The sequence below is a fragment of the Eucalyptus grandis genome, chromosome 6, assembly GCF_016545825.1.
Source record: "Eucalyptus grandis isolate ANBG69807.140 chromosome 6, ASM1654582v1, whole genome shotgun sequence".
NCBI lineage: Eukaryota > Viridiplantae > Streptophyta > Magnoliopsida > Myrtales > Myrtaceae > Eucalyptus > Eucalyptus grandis.
This window is the reverse complement of record NC_052617.1, coordinates 55009202-55032642: the sequence shown is the minus strand read 5'-3', so window position 1 is coordinate 55032642 and position 23441 is coordinate 55009202. Positions and strand designations below refer to the sequence as shown.

Genomic DNA, 23441 nt, shown 5'->3' with positions numbered 1-23441 from the left:
AAGAATGATTAAAGATCCGATGATTGACGAAGTATTCCTAGAAGGTTCTACTTATGGAAACCAAGATCCTGATTGTATGGGCGAGTATGATTGATGGGCTATCGACATGTTCCTTTAATAGCTCGAATAATCTTCCTAATTGATTCTGTCCAACGGGAGGATTGGAAGAATTCCTTTGGTAAGTGCCAACGGGTATGATGGCACAAAGGAATATAAAAGGAAGACGTTCCAGTTGTTCGAGGAGTGCACGATAGAAGAATTCCAAAGTCTGAAGCTCTTTGATTCTTAGTCAATTCATTTGCCGAGCGAAATCTTGTACACAAAAGAGAGTCTATACTTTGAGAGACCTTGAGGAAGTGTGATAGAATATCTACACTGTGGAATCAAGGGAAAGCAGTGCTATAATATCTCTTTTGTTCATAGTGAAATCCAGCCAGTAGGCTGTCAGTGCAGAAGAGTGGATGTAGGCTTGGAATAAGCCGAACCACTATAAACCTTGTGTTCAATCTTCTCTTCCTTACTCTCCGCTTTACTTTGATCATAGTTCGATTTGTTAACTAAATGAGAGCTTGCTTTCGTTGTTAGTCCGCATTGCTTTCATATCTCGAGAAATTATTTAAACACCTATTCACCCTCCTCTAGGTGCTATTACTAGCTATATCAGCTTTTAGAAAATTTTAGTGCAATTGACCCGTGATCGATTTGTTTCAAGTCACATTGTACATCTTCGACATATTGGCAACCCTCGGTTGTCATGAAAATCTTGAGGTTTCAAATACGGACACAGGGTATCAAAACGACAGAAAAATCAGTCTGATGCCGATCGATGAAAATTTTGCAATTTTGTGGAATCACCCATACTGAATCATATATCTCAGTCGAATCGACATATCTTTAATCTCTAATCGATTTTAATTATGTCGTAATGACCCTTGTAAACTAGCACAGTTGAGCAGTCGGTTTCTAGTTAAATTCTCAAGTCTATTGCATTAAAATCCCTTAACGGATTTCCCTATTAGACTAGTTATCTCGTGAGTGATCAACTCAGATAATAGTACTATAAGTGTATCGATGAAATGCCCGATTTATTTAATTGAAAACATAACTGAAAATTTCAGGATGTCATATTTAGTATTCTCAATGGATGGGATAAATAACAAATTCAACTTGAGTGTACATAAAATTGAGATTATGACACTATATGTTCCTAAAATTTTGTCAATTGTCCAATGTCGTCTAACTAATTTTTTGCTACATCTTTAAACGGTTGTTTCTTCTCTACATTAGTCCTTCCACAACAAAAGTTATAAAAATTATGCCGTGGCATCAAACTGTTGGCATCAGCCTTCTATATGGCTAATGACACAAAATCCAAATAAAGTTAATTTGAGAAAAAAGAAGATAAATAAAAATGTAAAATAGAGCGAGAGGTCTCTGGTATAAGTCCCATAACTATGTGCAAATTGTTTTGAATGAGAGCCATTTATAAGAGTTGGAGACTTGAATTCAATTGCTTGTTTCATGAGATTTATAGGATGTTTCATGAGTGTTTAGATAGCTAAGGCTTCACGAGTACTATGGGCACCAACTCCACCCAATGGCGAGTCAAGAATTTCACCTTAGGGACAAATTCCCTTTATTTTGAGGGAATTATGGGAACATAGGGGGCAGGGGCCACCAACAACCCCCTAGGTCCGCCAATGACTCCATCGGCACTCTACCATTGCTCGAAATCATGCTCTAGCCATTCACCCCTTACTATGGCTTGAGCTGTGACTCCTGCCGTGATTGTTGCAGGATCTATGGTGAGGGTGAGCTTTGTGCCTCTCTCTTTGCTTGTGGTTAGAGGCGACTGAGGCGTCTAATAGAATGACAAATGCAAATAAAGAATGATATGTTTTGAGGATTCAATTGAACACTCATAAACAAGACTAAACATTCGGCTAAGTAAATTGAATATTGATAATAGTTTAGGGACAGACGATTACTTTTATCCACTAATTGAGATGATGGAGTAAATGGATGCCATATCATTCAATAAAGAAGCCTTATAGGTGGTACAGCATCAATGCGTTTGCTCTAACATAAAACATAACAGAAGAAACTTATGCCAGCTCTTTTTTCAAGTTATAGGCTTTTTTTATTTTATTTTTATATTAAGGGTATTTTTTTTTAAGGATTATTGTAAATCGGATATCCAATCCCTCAATGTTTTCTGTACTTAGAAGCTAATTCTAAATAAGTAAATCCGAGGCTCAAAAATATGTATGTACACACACATATAGGGAAAAGTGCCAAAAAGTCCTAAACATTTTTCCTTTGTACCAATTTAGCCTTAAACATTTTTTTTGTGCCGATTCAGTCTTAAACATTTTTAAATTATGTCAATTCAATCTTTTCCGACCAATTTTGGTTGGATTTTGCTAATCGGACGCCGATTGGCCGACATGGCCAGATCGGCGCGATGTTGACAACTTTTAATAATATTTTAATATTTTATTTATTTTTGTCTTTTTCCTCTAGCCGGTCGCCGAGGTCCGGCCACCGGCCAAAGGCAACCGCCGGCGAGGGCAAGGCTCACCCATGGCCTAATCGGCAAGGCGGCCATGGGTGAGGCTCGCCCTCGACGAATCCGGCGAGGTCGAGCCTTGCCGACCCTCGCCCGACCTCGCCGAGATTAGGCCATGGGCGAGCCTCGCCCCGCCGAATCCGGTGAGGTCGAGCCTCGTCGGCCCTCACCCAACCTTGCCGGATCCTAAGTGAGGGCAAGGCTCACCCATGGTCGACGAGGCTCGACCTCGCCAAATCCGGCAAGGTCGGCCTCGCCTCGCCGATGGTTGCCGAGACCTCGGTGATCACTGGAGGAAAAAAAAGAAATAAAAAATAAAAATAAAAATATTAAAATATTATTAAAAGTTGTCTATGTCGGCGCCGATCGGGCCATGTTAGCTGGCCGGTGTCCAGTCAAGCAAAATCCAACCAAAATTAGCCGAAATGATTGAATTGACACAACTTAAAAATGTTTAGATTGAATCGGCACCAAAAAATATTGAGGACTAAATTGACATAAAAGCAAAACGTTTAGGACTTTTTTTTTGCCACTTTTCCCCACACACACACACACACACACACATATATATATATATATATATATATATATATATATATATTACTCTCATCAATCAGATAAGATGCAATTCAAAACTCACGCGAGTTACCAAATATGAGGACCGAGCTATTGTACGTGGCCTAGTCCCTGTATACATTTCTGTCGTTTATTGTCAAGTCGACCCTGAAAAGGTATTAACTCAGAATGTTCTTTATTCAAAAAAATGAGCATTCAATGGATTCGTATTTCCAGGTAACAAATTCGATCGAGACAGCTTCGTTGGGTCCCCAGATGGGCATAGCATAACTGAAGAAACCCAAATAAATAGACAAAAGGAACCTGGCTGACGAGACACGCAAAGACATGACTAGACAAATGTCCGATGTTTCGAGCTTAGCGAAATCAACACGCATGAAAAAAAAAAAAAAAATCAACACGCATGATCCCCATTAGCTAGAGAACATCATGACCAATATCTTAATTGGATCTATATTTGGCAAATTGACACGTATCATTAGTTGACCCATTTAAGCGATACGGCATTGATTTGAAAAATAACCCTACGCCTTTTGATGGACCTCACCTGACAGACATTAGATCGATTAAAAGTTGTTCCAGGTGATGGGCCATTAGCTGGGAGTGGGAACTACTTGATGATCGAAGATTTAAGAGTCTCTGACTTGATAAAAAGATTCCGGACGTCACAAAAGTTCTGGGGACCTAATTTCAGTAGCCGGCCACTCCATTGATGTCTCTTTGGAGTCGTGGCAATTATTTTCAATTTGGAACTTCCTTGATTTGATTGAAGAAGAACTGGCGTGCAATCCTTTTTCAATGGGTATAACAGAATCTTCGAGTTAAAGTGGATACATACATAAGCACTAGGTAGCACGGACACGGCGACACGACACGACACGACACACAACACGTCATTTCTCAAAAAGTAGAGAATTCTGACACGTTCCGACACGTTAAATATTAAATAAATATTTTTATATATACATAATTAATTATTATGTTTAAATTAATTTATTCAAATTCATAAATAAATAAATAAATAAGCCTATAATAAATCTATACTAGTGACATGTATTAATAAAGTTATTCAACGTACGCAAAGGCTCTCGATCCGTTTCTCTCATCGTCTTGAAAAGAAAGAGAGAATTTTTACAGATTTTGCCAAAAAAAAAATAAAGTTATTTAATATTTAATATTTCTTTTTAGGGTTAAATGGTCCCATCCATTTATTTCCCCCACCCCACCCACCGCCCGCACACGTCTCTTCCCAAAGTCACACTTATTAATTTTTAGCACATTAATTATGCACGAGGCTTTCATTTTTTCCCCCAAGAAGCCGTCGACACATCCTCTCTCCTTGCTCTTCTTCCAAAAATTGAAAACCCTAGCAATCGGTGATTGCCTTCTTTCTCCTCTCCCTCGCTCAATCTCCACCTCTCTCACCGCTGCCTTGCCTCCGTTCCCCCTTTGCCGTCGTAGCCTCGCATCCAGCCCTCCATCGCAACCTTTCCGTTTCCATCTCGGCGTTGTCTCGGCGGTCGAAGCCCTTGCAGTCGACGGTCGGAGCCCTCCCTCGTCGTCGCTCGCGGCATCGCCTCAGCTCCCTCACCCTTGCCTTCACCCTCCATCACTTTCTTCCCTTCGCACCCATGGATCCGCCCACAAACCTCCGGACACGCTCCGACGCGCGTGTCGGAAAGAGTTAACCACGTGTCGGAAACTCCGACACGTGTTGACCGCGTGTCCGAGCGTGTCCGAGCATGTCAGACACGTGTCGGGGTGTCCGACACAACACGGAGGCCCTTTGAACGTGTCCGTGCTACCTAGCATAAGCATATGTGGGGGAGAGAGAGAGAGAGCCTTAAAAGCAAAGCCTTCTAAAATAATTGTTTGATCTGTCTTGGAGATAATTTGATTAATCATTAATTTATACACGACAAAACGAAGGGTTGAAAAATTTATAATATCTTTTGAAAAAAATTACTAAAATGTTTATTTCGCAGAAATTCTTTTTTCAGGAAAATAATTTCCTCATTTTCAACATTTATATTGTATAGGAAAATGAGTTAATGAAAAATATTTTTCCGAAAAACCTATGCTTAAATCTATGAAAATGATCTTCACTTTAAAAGATTAGTAATCATTTTTCAAACTATAACTAGACATCGGCACTTAAATCAGAAACTCGGTGCTTGGGCACAAGAAATTCAACATCTACTCTCGAGCCCTTAACAACAAGCCTAAGTCTAAAAACTAGGTTGGGACTGACCTCTATCAACCTAGGCTTGGATCCATAAATGTCAAGCCCAAGACAAAGCTACTTGTGTTTCGGTCCACATATTCCAAGCTTGGGACCCTAGTGCTCAAGCCCACATCCCCAGGGCTTGAGCCCATGTCCAAAAAGGTTGGGCCTAGGACCCTGGCAGCCATACTTGGGTATACAAAGGTCAAGCCTAGGACCCTCGTACTAGTTCTGACTACCTAGTGACCCGGCTCGAGCCCACATAGACTAAGCCCATGACCCTTATTATATCGAAGCTCACCATGCCTGGCTCCATTGAGGTTGGGTAGTCTATAAAGGCTGAGCTCGAGACTCTAGTCCTCATGCCATGACTTTGTAGTATTAGAGCCGAAGCCCACATAGGCTAGGCTTGAGATCTCCATGCTTGATCCCCTGATGTCCATGCTTAGGTCCCTAATGCAACCAAGCTTGGATCCATCGAGGTGGTGCATGGGACTGCAATGCTTATGCTTGAGTCCCCAAATGCATGGGCCAAGTCTATTAAGGTAAATGCTAGGCCCATGGAGGCCGGGTGCAAGATCCCAGTGCCCATACCTGGGTCGCCGACTCCCAGGCCCAGTCCGAGACACCAGTGATCGTGCTTAAATCCCCGGTGTTAGGCCCAAATCCATTGAGCCTGAGCTTAGGACCTTGGTGCCCATGCTTGGGTCCCCGATACTTGAGTCAAGGTCCATGGAAACAAGGCCTAAGTTCATAAAGGCTAGGCCCATGACCCCAGTGCCTATGCTTATACCCCCATCGCTTGAGCCTAGGTCCATCAAGGGTGGGCTAGGGACCTCAATTCCCTTGCTCGTGTCACCGACACTTAGACCCAAGGGTTCCACTTGGGTCCACTGAGCTCAAGTGTGAAATATTCTTGGGGTTCAAAACCTAGCTTCAACGGACTCGAGCTCAACCTTAAGGGACTTGAACTCGGCGTAGGGATCCATAGGCATCGGGGTTTGTGGGTCCACTTTTGATGGATCTTGTCCAAGTGTCGGGATCGAGGTATAGGCATTGGGTCTCAAACCCGGCCTCCATTGACCTAGGCCCTACCTCGAAAGATGTGGGCTTGGCTTCCATGAACTAGGGAGTCGAGCAAGGGAGCCCAACTTGCTAACTCGGCCTTTATGGACTTGAGCCCAAGCATCGGCAAGTCGCATCGGAATCTCAAGCTTAGCTTCTGTAGGCCTAGCACCAATGCCCTTGCCTACGTGTGGGACCTAGGTTATCATGCTTGGGTCCATCAAGATCGGGCCCAAGTCCATAGAAGCTGAGCTTGAGACCTTGATGCCTACGCCCGATTGCTCGGCAGTCTGTACCTAAGTTACTAATGCCCAAATAATCCAAAACTATTTAAGAAAATATAAGCTGGTTTTTCTTCTTAAATGATAGAAAAATATTTCTAATTCATTTTCACATTTCAGCGAAATATCGAAAAATATGATCATCTTCCTAAACATATACTATCATATACTATCGGATGTCGAAATCTTCTAGGTTTATTTGAATCGTCAATTTTAGTCAATTTTTGTAGAAATTTTTCATTGCGTATCTAATTCATTAGCGTTTGGTGAAATTCATCATTGCGTGTCATCGATTAATATGGTATTGACAGGCCGCTTCCAATATTTTGTTCATGCATTACCTACTACATATTTTTTATCTGCCCTACACATGACAAGTAAACTAAAGAGAGGCGTATTCTAACTCCCTAAATTAATGACCACCCAATATACATAACCAAATCTACAAGTAATTGCTATATATTAACGCTGCATTAATAACATAATTCAGCACACCCAATTAATTGAAAGAGCTGCAAACTCTCCTAATCTCTCCTTGGGAACCCGTCTTCACGCCAATCCGACCCATCTTCACCATCGAAGCTGCAAAATCCACCTTGAAGGACGGTGGTTTTTCGTGCTTATAAGAAGTCCCATTCTGAGTATACAGATCAACTATCCGCCTGGTGTGTCTGCTGTCATAGAGCCTCGCGTCCGAAGATATCACGGCAAATCCGTTCTTGATGTTGTGAAGTATCAGATCATCGAACACGAACTCAGTGGCGGCATCCAGAGCCAATCTCACGTTGACATCCCCACCGGGGGGGCATATGGACTTGAGAACCGGAAGGAAGCGAGGGTTAATCGCAGGGTCTGACCCGCCTGTGGAATTGAATTGGTAGAGCCGCGTGCCCATGAAGAAACACGCGGTTGTTCCGATGGTATGCGCAGCTAGAGACGGAGAGCCAAGAGTAGTTGTTTCAGAAGGAAATTCCTGCTCTAGAATATCAAATGATGAAAAAAGAAATGCATCTGAGGAGCTAAAAGGCAAGAGTAGTTGTTTCAGAAGGAAATTCCTACTCTAGAACATGCATTTGGGGAGCTTAAAGGCAAGAGTAGTTGTTTCAGGAGGAAATTCCTGCTTCTTCTTGACATGGTCATGTTACTAATTGTTAAGACTTTAGACTATATTAACGTATTGTCCGAGTAATTAATCGGCTGTGCTGATAAATCATATCTGCTGACTAGTAAAGAGCGGCGTACCGGAGAGAAGAACGAGGTCTTTATCTTTAAGCCCCTTCTGTCTAAACTTGGCCTTGAGCATATGAATCGAGTCATTCACATCCGGCATATCTGCAGCGAGCGTCCAGTTTGAGACGCGGCCGTCTCTTCTCCCCGTCTGCACCTCATAGAACAGGCCATTGCTCTGCACCATATGAAGCCAACACAACTTCAATCCACCAGAGCAATCAAAATTGACACCTTTCTCTCCCTTTTTACTTTCCTTCTAAAGGAAAGAGCTATCAAATGGTATTTGGATAGCAAAATCTGTGCCAGCAAGAGTATAAGATGGGGAAAGTATGTACCAAGAAAACAGCATCTCTAGCAGCCATAGCTACGATATCGGAGCAAGAGACGACCCCAGGACAAGTGCTTTCCAAGCGAGCTTTGGCCGCTTCAATTATCTCAAAGCCTCCGACACCCGCATGTGCCCCTGCGTGCCGCTCGCTGATATCCCCATTGTCGATCAGGATCGACCCGTCGCATCCCTGTTTAACATGTATATGTCATCAGGAACTGCTCAACAATTAGTGTAAATTAATTACCACGTCAGCACAAATTACTGCCTATTGGGTCTGTGGAGAAGGAGCAATAACACTGATAAAATCATTGACGGAAAAAAGATTTTCAAGGTCGATTTAGTCCCTTCTTATGACCGATCATTTGCTGTTCTCAAGCCAAAATAATGAAGGTCGTCCCACGAAATTCCAGTGCCGCCCTTTTAATTATTCAGCAGACCATGATGTTGTCTCCTTGCATATCACAAAAGCGATCCCCGATCCCCAAAAATCATGCACCGAAGCCATTAAAGTGGGTAACTTCAAGGGTTTCTATCGGTGGTTATTTACCAAAGATCACGCATGATGGAACTGTAAAAAATATTTACTAGATCATTTGGTACTATTTGCCACGAAATTTATTGTACAAGATGTAACACCATCAATTACACGACAAACCATAACACCTTTGTGTGTAAATATCCTTGCTCTGGTTTTATCATTTGTACGATGTTATCTTGACATTTTAGTGAGACTAGTCTACCAAAGCAACAATTCGACCGCATTTTCCTGCTTCTTCAGTAAGGAAAGTTAATTAACAAGTACTAGATTATGAACATTTACTGAAAAACTTTTCTCACGATTTAATAATTTAAAAACTGTCGTGTATGAAGACGCATTGATTGCAAAGAGACAGACGTTTATTCAGGGAAGCGGAAAAGGCAAAATCATTCACCTCAACGAAGCAGTCGTGGAAATGAATCCGAAGCAAGACGGCGGCGTTCCGAGGGACCGAGAGGACCGCCTCTTTGACGACGGCGTGGACGATGGACTCAGCCGGTGGACAGCTTTTGGAGTAAAACCCGACTCGAAGCTGTAGCTGCTCTTGTCCTTCCGATTCCGACGAGCCCATAACATGCATGACGAGGAGGACGAGAACTGCGATAATGGCCGTCGCGACGACATTGCTGGAGCTGGACCTTCTCTTCGTCCTCAGCATTATCAGCATCTCGAGCTGGAGTGCAGATCAGAGAGAGAGAGAGAGAGAGAGAGAGAGAGAGAGAAGGAGTAGTAGAAGGCTTGGAAACGATGTGCTCCGATGAGAGAGAGAGAGAGTTCACGGAATCTCTGCATTATATGGGAAGGAGGCTTTGTCTCAAAACGTGAAATGTGTCCGAAACTGCATGCCATCTGTTGCTCCTGCATACACCACTCCTCTCGCAAAAACTGTGTTTCTGGTCTACAGATATAAATATACACGCATGGTGCACGCAAAAATGCACGTTCATGTAGAATGGATAAAAATAACTGGAGATAATCTATATAGCTTGAATTTTTAAGTATAATGTGATAATCGGCTTTAGTTATAATTAAAAAAAAAAAAATCCTGCGTTTCAACTGGGGATGAAAGGAGAACTAAAAAAATCTTGTTCATCTCTCCATTCGGTCCCTAATTGATTTGGACCATTAATTTATGTGAAAAGAGATTTATGATTAATGTATCGATGGTGAAATTAAATTTTTTCAAGACACTATTATAAAGACCGAGTGGGATAGGGAGAAATCTATGCCATAGCTATCAACGCAATGACTTATATGATGTATGTGATTGATCTAGTATATCATAACCGGAGATGTCACGCACCTAAATTAATTCTTCATCATGAAAAGAAAAAAAGCCATCGTGAAGATCATAAGTGAGACATTGAAATTTCTGGCAAAACGGCGTGCCAGCATACAGTCGCTTTGCTATTGAATGAGTGGAAGCTTTTTCTTCCTTTTTGCAAAATTAGGCTTACTCTGTAAATAGCAAATACTAGTTTCAGCCAACCAATCTCTAGAGTCGCCATTGTGCGATCTTCGTCAGCAAAAGCTGTAAATCACATGCAAATGTGCGTGAAATTATGAGATTCCGAGTAGATAATGAAGTCTTTCTTAGTGAATGAACTAATCGGAAGAACTTACATTTTAAAGAAAGTTTGGCTACAATTGGTATCAAATGCTTGATCTTGTAGGTCTAGAGCTTTCAAAGTTTTTAGATGATTGTGTTCATTCTAATTTGAAAAGAACTTCATAGCGTTCAGAGCACAAATTAAGTGCTAGTGATCATTTTAAAGGAAGGTTTGAGTATGGCATGGCAAATAGGAGCTTTTACCCTTCAATACGGTCATCAATAGTTTCTTCCTAATTTAAGGTCGTAGAATTTATTTATTTTTTCATTCACTCTAATTAATTCCAACCTGATTATTTCGAATTCTCTTCATTCAATTACTCTTTTTGAGAGTTGTGTTTAGTGATTTGCAAGCGAATTTACGTTTTTCCAATGGGTGGACTAATGTCGTAGCTAGAGTGTACGCAAATTAATGTCACAATTTCCAGGCTTACATATTCACTAATTCGATGAACTTTTATCAACATGAAACATAGTTCACGGGCAAGGAAGTAGCATACCCAAATATATATATATATATATATAGCCAAAGTAGAAACTATATTGATATGGGATGACTTGGTAGCATACCAGGAGAACACAAGTTCTCTAAGCTTAACAGCAATAGGATCGTCATAACAAAATCATACGAAAAAAATATATATAAATAAATACGGACGTCAAAATTATCTCACCCCGCTAATTTCTTGAATTTATTGTGATTTTTTCGTACATATTAATTCCTCTATCTGAGACTCTTTTGAATATACAAACAAATGAATCTCAAACAAGTTAAAAGAGCTGAGAGATTGATAAGAATGACTGAGCAACATGTCCTATGCACCGACTAGATAAGCGTTAGCAAAAAGGTGCTTCTAATTTTGTCTTGATTTGGACACTCACTTCGAAGTGGGCCTTGTTAGATCATACAAGATCTCATGCAAAACCGAAAGATTGGCGACAAGTTTCTGTTGTAACGCCTTCTGCTTCGTCCAGAACACCCTCCACCTTCTGCGCGTCCAGCAGATGACACCGGACCGGATAGAGAGTCGAGTGAATGAAGAACTGTTTTTTTGAGTTCTACCTTAAGAAGAGAGAGGAAGAGATCGACTTAGTTACTTAGCTAAAGAAACGAAGCACTTTGGATACCTTTGGAAAAGGGGGTTACTGTAAAATTAGCTATCTTCCAACGAGAGGGGAATTGAATGTGCTCGAGCATAAATGAGATAAAGAACGACGAGATCAAATGTAGTAATTGGCAAGTTCCATGCCATTGCCGTCAAGCGTCTAGCTTGAACAAAGAGTTGAATGAATGAAGAACTGATTTGTTGACTTCCAACTTCAAGGAGACAGAGGAGAGGAAGAGGGCACTAGGGAAAAGACAAAACACTATGAAACGCTAAAAAGGTGGGGTTACTCTAAAATTAGCTGTCTTCGACCGTGACTAAAATTGGATATGCTCGAGAATTAATGAGAGATAAGAACGATGAGATTAAATGTAGTGATTGGCTAGTCCATGGCATTACCATCAAAATGACTAGCTCAAACAAAGAGCCAAGACCCCTTCTTCTTATAGCTATTGAACATTTGATGGATTTATATGAGATCATAAGAAATTGCGACAACCAGGTAATTACAATAGAAAATAGTTTTGCAATTTGTCTTTGGTGTGTCATCGTTGCACGATATGATTCAGTCCATCGAGAAGTTCAGACAGTGGGAATAGCGTTTTGATTCGGTTGTGCATTGTGCGAGATAGGAAAGACTACATGCGTTATAAGTCGAAACATTGAGAGCTTTTCTAGGCTTTCACAGTCATTCAATAGACTCGAAACTACTCCTGTTATCCAAAGCCATTAATTCGCATTAGCGAGGGTCATAAGGCAAGTGGCTTCTCTTTTTGAGCAGGTAGCCCGCCCCGACCAATTCACCCATTCCTGTTTTCATTTGGGTAATACCAGTCCTCGCAAAGCTCATGAGGCAGGCCAATATTCTCCGATCCAGGGCAAGGGAGCAGAAGCTCGAGGCAGGCGGATGAAGCATGGGAAGAAAACGCTGTCTTCTTCCATCACAGTGACATACAAAGCAGAAAGAGCAACGAGGTGCTGAGACTAGGACAAAGAAGGTTAGACAGTGGGTGGAGGATGAAGGACAGATCGATGGAAAGCTCTATGGACCACTTTCCCGGGCGTGTTTGCTGGTCTGCTGAGTGCGTCAGAGGTTGGGGGATTGTCCTGGAAGACGTTGGAGGCCACCATCCCATCGCCACGGAGATGAACCAAGCTCTCATTTCGGACCGTGAGTGATGATGACGTGAAGAAAGCTACTTCCCCACCGGGAGCCTTGAAAGCCCCTGGATAAAGTCCTAAGCCGTGCTGCTAGTAAAGCGATCCAAACTTACATATCAAGAAGCACTTCCCATCTTCACAAAGTCCCCGTTAAAGTAGTTCTTCATGAATCCGGTTTATCCTAGTAAGGCTGATTATTTTTTTATGCATCAGGGACGTTAATATGTCGATAGTTTTCTTCGATTCGTTGGTGTCCCTAGTTGGAGATACACTTCAAGGGACCATGTCCATATACCAAATATAATCATAACAGCTAAATCATGCAGAATCCTACAGTGGGCTATAATTGACCCAACTAGCTGAAATGATCTTACCATTCCAACTATATGTCATTTAACTTCTGTGAAATTGTAAAGGGTGTTTGTCAATTATTCTAAAAATTTAAACTGTCAGATAAAATCGTGATTTGATATTTAAAATATTAAAAATAAGGACGATACAAGTGTCGTAATTTTTGTATGACACTCATTTGAGAGCCGTAACTTTTTCTTTTTGATTATTTAAGTGTCAAATCGGTAAAAAAAAAATCATTCACTTCAATGTCTATCCCAACAATCCGTCCTACATGACTTTTAAATTAAAATGTGATTCTGATGTGGCTTTTCAAATCAAAAGTAAAGTCCAACATGGAAATTATCTGTACAACATGGCATCTCTCTCTCTCTCTCTCAACCTCTTCAACCTTCTTCGACCACGGTAGTGTGTTCGCATCCATTGCTGCACTTTCCATGATAGTTGTTGAAGCCCTCACATCATACAACTTCCAAACGCCCGTGTTGCTCCACTCAAACTTGATGTTCTTCTCATTCTTCACTGTCCAATCTCCAAACTTACCGCACGCTGAAAAAGTCAGAGCCGCTAAAGTAGCGAGCCTTCCAAAATAAGAAGATGGTGATGTGGGTCGGTTTTTGTGGATCACCAGCGCTGAAAGAGGTGATGAACTTCTCCGCAGCCTTCAATGATGATCACAAGTTGTTCGCTGCGGCAAGGAATCTGAAGCCCGCATGATCAAATGCGAGTGCTTCGAGTGGCGAATCCAACGCATTGCACAAGTCCGAGCAATCTTTGTCTTTGAAATCGAAGGCCTGGCAGCGAGATGGGACCAAAAAAAAAAAAAAAAAACAAATAGCCAACAACATCAATTTAAGATTTCAGTTGAAGCTTAACTGCAAATTGGGGATTAGGGCTTCGATTGAAGCTATTAGCCCTAATTTGTCAATTTGAGGCAAGAATAAATAGCAAACAACTCATTTCATCATTATTTAGATTTTCTAGCATAGGAAATCATCAATAGCACTGAAATGAATGAATTTTAAAAATTATGACATTTAAGTGATAAAAAAAGTTATGGTGCTCAAATGAGTGTTATAAAAAAGTATGGTATTTGTGGTGTTCTCATCCCAAAATATTCTGAACACTCTCCTTCATGTAGGACTGAAATTTAGCTTAAGACTAAGCATGAGAATATATTATAAAGAAGACATATAAAGGGGTCAGGTGAAACTTTGTGGGATTATTGTCAAATGTGGTTAAAACTTGAAAAATTATCAGATAAAGACAATCTAAAGTTTAAAGCATTCTGTGAATGGAAATGGTGATGAGGGCATGGAAATGAGAAATGGCTATGATAGACAGGAGCTAGACAAAAAGAGAGGGTCCGAAAATGGGCCGGTGCAGGCTGGGGCATGCGCTGCCCCAGTCTCACTGGAGACCTGGGGCTCCACCGCAGAGCGACATGTCGTTTCGCTGTCAATTCCCTAACAAGAAGCAAATACGACATGGAAGTGCCGGCCTAGAATGGAACATTTCGAACACGGCCTAATCTCTCTCCCCTCTCATCATTGACTTTTCCCCAAACAACAGGTTGCGCTCTGCTCGGTTGGTCGTGGGGCTTTTGAGAGCACACGGCAAGCACGCCTACCCTGTCTTCTTTCCTTAATGATTTCGTTATCTGAGAAATAGCCTTGCTTTGGTCTCTGCTAGTTGTGCTGAATTTTCGCGGTGGAACCGTTATATTGGACTTATTCTCAATTATACCCACCAGTCCAACACGCCAAATGCTAAAGCAACAGTGCTGTCACCTACCATTATAAATTTAGTTATTACTTAGTTAACTTTTATTTCTGTTTTAGCCAAATTTATCGTGAATTTGGGGCTCTTGGAACTTGTTTTCCGGCGAGGAAAAAGAAGCAGATCCAGCTCTCACGAAGGCAGCGAAAGAGAGCATTGCGTGGATAGGCATTTGAAGTATAAATTGTCCCCACTCTAAATCTAAGCGGTTTCTGTGGAAATTTGGGTTCCGATGCTTTGGCCACTAGGAACGAAATACAATTATTGAAACAAGTTTGATAGCCTTTGCGTTGTTCGAGAGAAAAGGGTTGTTAGCCGAAACATTGCTTTCGCTAATTCCCATCACATTAGAGTTAAACCTAGTTCAGACAGAAATTGAGATACCAAAGAGCATGGTTTGCCCAAAAAACGAATTAAAAAAAAAAATTATAAGTAAGAAGCATGCGCCAAATGCTCGGCAAAACCAAAGGAAAATAATACTAATGATTCCTACCTTTGACCAAATGTTTTAATTTATTCAATATAATTGCTAAATATTCAATATGATTCCTAAATTATATTACATCGTCCTTTTGTTAGTTCAAGTTAATAGATTATATTTACATACGCTCTAATTTGTTAGGATTTAACAATGAACAGCAAAAAAAAAAAAAAAAATTACTTACATGACAGAAAATGAATAAGAAAGTGGAGTCCACTGTCATATGTACCGTTGCACTAAGGCGAGCGATCAAATAATAAAAATATAGATAAAAAAATAAAACAAATCAGACATTGGATTTATGTGGTTCGGTCGTAAAAACCTACGTGCACGAAGAGAACAACGACGAATTTCATTATATATCAAGTGATACAAGAAGATTACACACTCGAGTTACTCAAACACTCTCTCGGTGTTTCTTAAGCCCAAATTAAACCCAATAACGCATGTAGTGTTTAGCCCCGAAATTCCTCAAAAAATAATCTCTTAATCTCACGAAGGAATTACACGCAAATCTTACCACAAGATTTAATTGGCTTGAATACTAAATCTTCTTGGATGTAATTTACAAACAAAAACAATAAAGAAAATCCCTCACAAGCACTAGATGCCGAGACGGCGCTTCAAGACCAATTCTTCATGATCAACCTTCACCCACAAACAAGCCTTGAGAATTGATATATAATTTACTGCTGGAGAAGTCCACGCATGAGGGAAACTGAATCAGCTAGGATCCGGTCAACCCAAGCAAAAGTTGGACTTTTCTTTATAGTTATCTTGCCAATTTTAACCAAAATATATCTCAATATATTTTAAACAAAATCCAAGTCCAAGTCAAAGTTGCACTTTCCTATTTTAGCGGCCAAATTCTCCAACGCAGATTCTAAATTTTGGGAATTTGATATTTGGATCTTCTTTGCTTGATTTCGAACGTCCGCAACATATGCAATTCGGAATATTCGCAATTTCACATTAGACTCAAACTCGAGACATATTTTAACAGTACTTATATTATATGGATCATCATCTCAAAAGTATAACTTAGTATTATCAATATCATCAAATAATACTGACTTGTTGTTTGATCCAATAGAAGAATTAAATCGAACATTTAGAAATAGTTCAATGATCATAAGAAAAGTAAAAGTAACATTGAGTCGAGGTTTTGGAATTTTGATGTCATTTCCAGAAAATAATATTCCCAACGTGGAGTTTTCAATGTGGCTAATGCTCAAAACCTACTTGCAATTACTTAACACGCATCTTCTGTTTCCGTTCTCTCTAACCTACCTACGAGTCTACGACGACAAAACTTCTAGCTAGCTGGGTCCCTTTCGTGGCAAATAATCTGAAAACACAACATGTCAAATCCCACTAAGGGAATATAACGAAGTTAATGCAGAACCATATGATTTCTCAATAGAGAACGACCTAAAGGCTGGAATTATTTTCCACGTGGCACATGAAGACATGCAAATCCCCAAACGAATCTTTAATCATCATTTAGCTAAATTCCTCAATCAACAACCGCACTTACCCTCTAACCGCAAATACCTGTCGAGTGAAATTACGTGGTTCCCCTAGGAGGCGATTGAGTCCCTGCTTTCTCTATATAATCTCTCTCATATCCCCTCAGCCAAGACAATCCCTAGAACAAGTAAGAGAGAGAAAGAGAGAGAGGAGAGAGAGGATGATAACGTCGGACGACCTGTACAAGGTGATGTGCGCCATGGTCCCTCTCTACTTCGCCATGCTGGTGGCTTACGGGTCGGTCAAGTGGTGGAAAATCTTCACCCCCTCGCAGTGCTCCGGCATCAACCGCTTCGTCGCGGTCTTCGCCGTCCCCATACTCTCCTTCCACTTCATATCCCAGAACAACCCTTACGAGATGGACACCCGGTTCATCGCTGCCGACACCCTCTCGAAGGTCCTCGTGCTCGCATCGCTCTCCGCTTGGACCGCCTTCTTCAATGGCAGCTTGGAGTGGCTGATAACCCTGTTCTCCGTCGCCACTTTGCCCAACACTCTGGTCATGGGTATACCTCTGTTGAAGGCCATGTACGGAGACTTCACTCAGAGCCTCATGGTCCAAGTTGTCGTGCTTCAGTGCATTATCTGGTACTAATTACGTGCATACCTTCATTAATTTGGTCGGTATAACATAAGTTAGATATTGAGTTTCTATGGTGTAACTGACTTAGATAGACTAGTTGAAGTTTTTGGGTTGATCCAAGAGTTTTTAAGTGAATCTTCTATAGAATGAACTGACAATTTGCATTGCTGCATGTAATTTTTGCAGGTACACCCTTCTTCTCTTTCTACTCGAATATAGAGCTGCCACCGAACTCATCCGAAACCAATTTCCGGGCCCAACCGCGGCCTCCATAGCCAAGATTGAGCTCGACGGGGATGTGATATCGCTCGACGGCCGGGACCCAATATGCACCGAGTCTGAAGTCGACAACAACGGGCGCATCCGAGTCCGCATCCGACGGTCCACCTCGTCTGCCCCAGACTCTGCCCTATCTTCCACCGTCGGCATCACTCCGAGAGCGTCTAATCTGTCTAACGTGGAGATCTTCTCAATAAACACTCCTGGACCTCTCCATGAGTATCACCATTCAGGCACCGACATCTCATTTGGAATCGGGGACCTAGCATTCGGGTGCCGCTCCGCGAGCCCCCGGCTATCCGGGTACGCGTCATCGGATGCGTACTCGCTTCAGCCGACTCCGCGTGCCTCAAATTTCAACGAGTTAGACAGTATCTCCGTGACAACTGCGACTACACCGGTGTGGGTCAAGTCGCCAATTTCAGGGAAGGTTTTCAACAGGCCGGCGTCACCGGTGCTTTCTGGCATAACAGGTACGACCATTAGCCGAATCTCCCATCACCTCAAACGACTAACTAAATCTACCATCGTTTGATCTCTATATCATTCTTGTTCTCCTATTAATACTTTGTGAGTTTAGAGGTCCATGTGTACATAGTGCTGTTTTTTTTTTTTTTTTTTGCGGTTGCATAGAACGAAAACGAGATGACATTTTATCTTGCTCAAAGGAGACTACATTAATTATTCATGACCACGCTAGATTCGCCACGAGTTGGCACTATCAACTGTGACAATGCAAGAACACCTGAAGTTATATCGGTTGGATGTACATGGAGTGATAATCAACACGCGTGCAGCTTTTTTTAGGCTGTCGATGTACAGATGGTTCCCCCGGTCCGCAGATGACGTCAAAAAACAGCAAAAGAAAAAAACAGAGAGAGAAGAATCTGACACCATGACCTGATACATGAATACGACTGCTTATTCACGGTAATAGCTGACAACACTAAGACCAGATCTGTCGAAGTTGATTGGAAGTCTTGGAGGGGATGTTTGGGTGGCCCCACGAGGCATAGAGTGTGAAGGATGCTCGTGTTCTTGTCTGGATTGGACATGGTGATTAGGGTTTTTGCGATATCTGGGCGAGCTTGCTCACTGCACAAGTGGATAGAATAGGAGCTCTCACATCGTCCAACCACGCTAATGACTTGCAATTCAACTACAAAAGATTGAAACAAAATTTAAGTTGTGATGTATCAAACATACATACATACATACATACATATATATATATATTAGGACCAATTTTTAAGCTTCAATGACCCTGTTTTGAAATATAAAGATTCGCCTATTATAAGCATAGGGGCCATTTTCTTGTCTGTTATGTGTAAAATTGTGATTGGCTATATGAAACATCACATGTCGAAAATTTAATTGCATTGGATAATCTTTTCTTCGAAGAATATAAAATTATTCGGACCATACTAATTGTTTGTGAGCATACATGTATTGCTTATTTGGTCAAGTACAGTTAGTAAGCTGAAATGCGTACACTGAATGTAGGACTTTGGAGTTGGTTATCTATAAGTTAGAAGCAATAATTATTTTTGACAATCACATAAAAAGGAGCAATGTGCGTATTATTGGACAGAAATATAATTTATATTTTGATATTTTTATCATTCTTTTTGTTGCGTTCTTTTTGACATATGGCATCTCATCATTGAGTACTTTTTTTTGGGAAATACCTTCTCATCTTAAGTTATGTACAATATATATTAAAACATGTTTACAAACTTCAATTTGTGCGAATTTGGCTGTAAGCATTCTTCTTTGATGTATGAATATAATTTACTTATTCAAATACTCATTTATGACATGATTTTAAGAATTTATTTTTGTACATCAATTTATTTTTTATATTCTCTTAGTATTACTTCTTGGACCTCTTTGGCGCTTAGGATTCTACATAGCCTGGTCAAACACGAAAACAAGGTTTGAGAAACATGGTGGTTGAGAACCTCAACTTGTTTTTTTTTTAAATAGCAGTAAAATCCAATCTTTCTCCCCCCTTTTGCCCGACTTTTCTTTTGATTATTTCACACAAGAGTGCTTTCCACTAGCTAGAGAGAGAGAGAGAGAGAGAGAGAGAGAGAGAGAGATAGGAACAGAATAAGACAGGGTGGCCCCGCAGCAACCAGAGAAACCCAGAAAAGGTAAGGCAAAACAAGCACGGTCAAAGCTGTCTTAAAAACTTTCCAACAGTTTTACCAAGTCATGCCCTCAACCCATCGCTGCCATCATTGGCTTGGAGCACGTGCATAATCATTGAAGGCTATTTTGGCATTCATCTTTAAAGAAAATCCTGTCGTAATGATCGAGCGAAATGATGGCGAGCCATTGTTTTCTCGCTGTCATTATTTTGCTCTAAGAAGTGGAGGATGTTGCCATTGAAAAAAATGTTGCTAGGTCTACCAAGCGTGTCTCAGCTTGACTTTTATTTAGTGTTTGATCATTGGTTTTTTCTTTTCTTTCTGATGTTAGGGTTGTGACTTTTTCTGGGAACGCAAGAAAAGGGATTTGAGAGAACTTTAGACTTTTTAGTGAGAAATTTAAGGTAGATCCAACATGAGATGCGTGCTAGACGGCTTATGGTCTATGTCCAATAAGTGACGCTGACCATTCACATCAGTCGAATCTAATGAAACAATGTTTATGTCTATGATACATGTGATCTCGAACCAATGTTAGCCATGTGTCCTAACAAGGGTGAGGGATTGCTCATACTTTATGGTCATATGTTAATATTATTTTTCTCTAACAAGGTAGCCAACCTAGTCATGTTAAATTTATAAATCTTGCAGTGAAATGTGAATGGTAGTAACTCGACAATTACAGGTCAATTTTATCTACAGTCTTATGTGGGCATTCTAGAATAAACTTGGTTTATGTGTAAATGACCAAGGTACAGAAGTCCTAGCTAGTGTAATATTTTTCAGTGCATGTTGGAAGTAACTCTTGTTATTTGAAATATTAAAATGACTAATGACCCAAGTGTTGCTTTTTTCCATCCCAACCAATCTATTGGTCAGTAAGTAACATACATGAACATCACCCATATTTATATTTAGTTAAATTAGTGTGCGGATGATATCTATAACTTATGACCCATCAATTAGAGTAGCATGAAATATGAAGAATTTTCTTGAATAATCATAGAGTTGTTGATATACTGCAATTCTAAGACTCATCTTTCCTTTGCATTTCACGTTGGTTGCTTTTATTTATGCCCTAATTTCTTCAAATTTATGCGTTATGTGTTTCCATGATGACATAGAGAAAGAGATAAGCTTCAGAGAATGCACAATAACTTCTGGGCCAGAGCCACCTGATAAGAAGCAAGAGGCAACAGCAGCAACCCCACAAGAAATGCCAAATGCCTTGGTCATGCTGAAGCTCATCCTCACGGTTGTGGGAAGAAAGCTCTCTCGCAATCCCAACACTTACTCCAGCATTCTGGGGCTTCTCTGGTCTCTTATCTCGTTCAAGTGAGTCATCTTACACGTATTGGGAGGAAAGCTGATTTTACAATGCAAAAGCCATATGTTCCATTTTAAACTATGCTAGCTGCAACATATACATGATGAAGTGCACAGTTGAAGTGACGTTTGCTGTTTGAGATTCAACTCTTTATTCAATACTAAAATCTTGAAATCTTCAAGACCATGGAAGCATTAACTTTTAAAATGGTCTAATTTATAGACAGTTTTCAATGAATATTTAAAACATTAATCTCTTGCTCCTGTGGCTAAGATGTAATAATATAAACTTCTAAGTTTTTGGTAGGATTTTAACACAATTTAAAAGTTGATATAGAGTCCTTAAATGATAGTTCCCAACTTAATATTAGGGGCTCAACTGATCCTGACTTATCATATTATGTAACTATATATTTACAAATAACAGCATGAATATGAAAATGGGGTCGTAAAATCTTTAATAAAATGATAAGGTAAGTTCTTATTGAATATTAGATATGACTAACTTATTTATATATTTCTTGCACTTTGTCCCATTTATTAGTCTATCAATTTTGCAAGCCAATCTAATATTTCCTTTTTAATTCCACAATATCATTGTTTGATGAAATTTTTGTTATTTTCGAATTTTTCTAGATGGAATTTGGGGATGCCCAGCTTGGTGAAATATTCGATAAAGATCATATCAGATGCTGGTCTTGGGATGGCAATGTTCAGCTTAGGTACAGAAAAACAGGAAAAAAAACGGAGAATCTGCTTTTTTGCATGCTTTTGTTTTGTCTCTGCACTTTTCACCCATGGCATGCAGATACAGCAACAGACCTTTCACGCCCTCCACTCACATCTTCTCTCTCTTCCTGTACCAACGAAAGCGACTTGTCGTCGCATCGAATAACCCCACGCCCTCGGGCAGGCACAGGACTGTCGCCCCATTCTCGTGCACTGCCTTGTTTCTGTGTGCTGAAGACATTGAAAGAGTCTTTTAACATGCGTTGTCGATTCAATTTGGGAGGTTTTGCTGCATTGTTGTGTGTAGGACTGTTCATGGCCCTCCAGCCCCGGCTCATCGCCTGCGGCACCAAGATGGCGACCATCTCAATGGCGATCCGCTTCATCTCCGGGCCGCTGGTCATGTCTGCCGCGTGCCTCGCGGTTAGGTTGAGAGGAGTGCGGCTTCACGCAGCGATAGTGCAGGTCAAACTCTATGCATATGCATAAATGACAGGAAAATGATAAGGCAATTCTTTTAACCGATCACTAAATATACCTGTTATACAAGATCAAATCATTAGTATATCAGGAAAAAAAAAAACATCACTTTTATAGAAACCATAATGTTGTAATGTGTCTAATACAATGATTGTATCCATTACATCATTTATGAAATAAATCTACTCAATAAAAACCTACTCATTCCTAACCATTAAAAGTATTTAGTGATTTTTTTTTTCCTAATATAATCTCAGGCTGCTCTTCCACAAGGGATTGTCCCATTTGTATTTGCTAGGGAATATGGGGTGCATCCAGATATTCTTAGCACAGGGTAAGTTAAAAAGCAAAGTCTCTCTCTCTCTCTCTCTCTCTCTCTAAATTTCAAATTAGGGAATCCCTGTCGGCAAAATAGTTTTAAAAAATTTCTTATTTGTAATTTATTCTGCTGTCACAATTTTATTTTTATTTTTTATTATATATGATGGGCTTTTGTGTTTTCTTGGCAGGGTAATATTTGGGATGTTGGTTTCTTTGCCAGTGACCCTCCTTTATTACATACTTCTAGGCCTATGAATCAGAGAAATGTAGATCGTGTCAAAGAAAGACTAATTAGAAGAAAATTATTAAATTTCTTCGAGCACTTTTATTTTTCTAGTTTAATTTTGTGTTATCCGTGAACCCTATGCGATCCTATTTTCCACCTTTCCTTTTTCTATTTTTGTACAATTGTTATTTAGAACAACTGATTTTATGTCCCAGATTTTTAGTCTCGGCATTCAATTTTGTCCTAATACTTCTAATTAATTTAAACGATGTAGTTGATGAACTCCTTTTATTAGTGGGTTCACTATAGCTTTAGATTTTCCGAGCTAGCAAAGGCTACTTGCTGTATTTGACCAGCGAATTTGATCATAGAAAGAAATCATTTAATCTAATAAGAATTGGTATGTCACTGCGATTTAGATTAGTAATTTCATATAAGAGTAAGTAAATTTGAAATCATACAAATAAAAGTTGGCAAGTTAATACAAAAATTGGCAATTTACAAACTATTAAA

General features: G+C 40.3%; 2 protein-coding genes across 2 annotated transcripts; one reads left to right on the top strand and one right to left on the bottom strand.

Moving 5' to 3' along the window:
* Positions 1–7078: 7078 nt before the first annotated feature.
* Positions 7079–9557, bottom strand: LOC104450881 (peroxidase 43). Its single transcript, XM_010065589.3, has 4 exons — positions 9209–9557; positions 8281–8463; positions 7958–8120; positions 7079–7645 (listed from the first exon to the last, which is right to left on the bottom strand). Exons 1-4 carry the CDS (start codon positions 9479–9481, stop codon positions 7215–7217), a joined length of 1050 nt encoding a protein of 349 aa, XP_010063891.2. The 5' UTR covers positions 9482–9557; the 3' UTR covers positions 7079–7214.
* A 7380-nt stretch (positions 9558–16937) lies between these two features.
* LOC104450880 (auxin efflux carrier component 6) lies at positions 16938–23164 on the top strand. The gene is made up of 7 exons (XM_010065586.3): positions 16938–17419; positions 17601–18166; positions 20971–21181; positions 21809–21894; positions 22209–22366; positions 22639–22715; positions 22891–23164. The coding sequence occupies exons 1-7, from the start codon at positions 16992–16994 to the stop codon at positions 22955–22957; spliced, it is 1593 nt and encodes a 530-aa protein (XP_010063888.2). The 5' UTR covers positions 16938–16991; the 3' UTR covers positions 22958–23164.
* Positions 23165–23441: the final 277 nt, after the last annotated feature.

Coding starts and splice junctions, on each gene's coding strand:
- LOC104450881 (XM_010065589.3), bottom strand. CDS start 9,481: ATGCTGATAATGCTGAGGACGAAGAGAAGGTCCAGCTCCAGCAATGTC. Junction 8,464..9,208: donor TCCACGACTGCTTCGTTGAG/GTGAATGATTTT, acceptor CATGTTAAACAG/GGATGCGACGGGTCGATCCT. Junction 8,121..8,280: donor CTAGAGATGCTGTTTTCTTG/GTACATACTTTC, acceptor CATATGGTGCAG/AGCAATGGCCTGTTCTATGA.
- LOC104450880 (XM_010065586.3), top strand. CDS start 16,992: ATGATAACGTCGGACGACCTGTACAAGGTGATGTGCGCCATGGTCCCT. Junction 18,167..20,970: donor GGTGCTTTCTGGCATAACAG/GTACGACCATTA, acceptor ATGATGACATAG/AGAAAGAGATAAGCTTCAGA. Junction 22,367..22,638: donor TTCACGCAGCGATAGTGCAG/GTCAAACTCTAT, acceptor ATATAATCTCAG/GCTGCTCTTCCACAAGGGAT.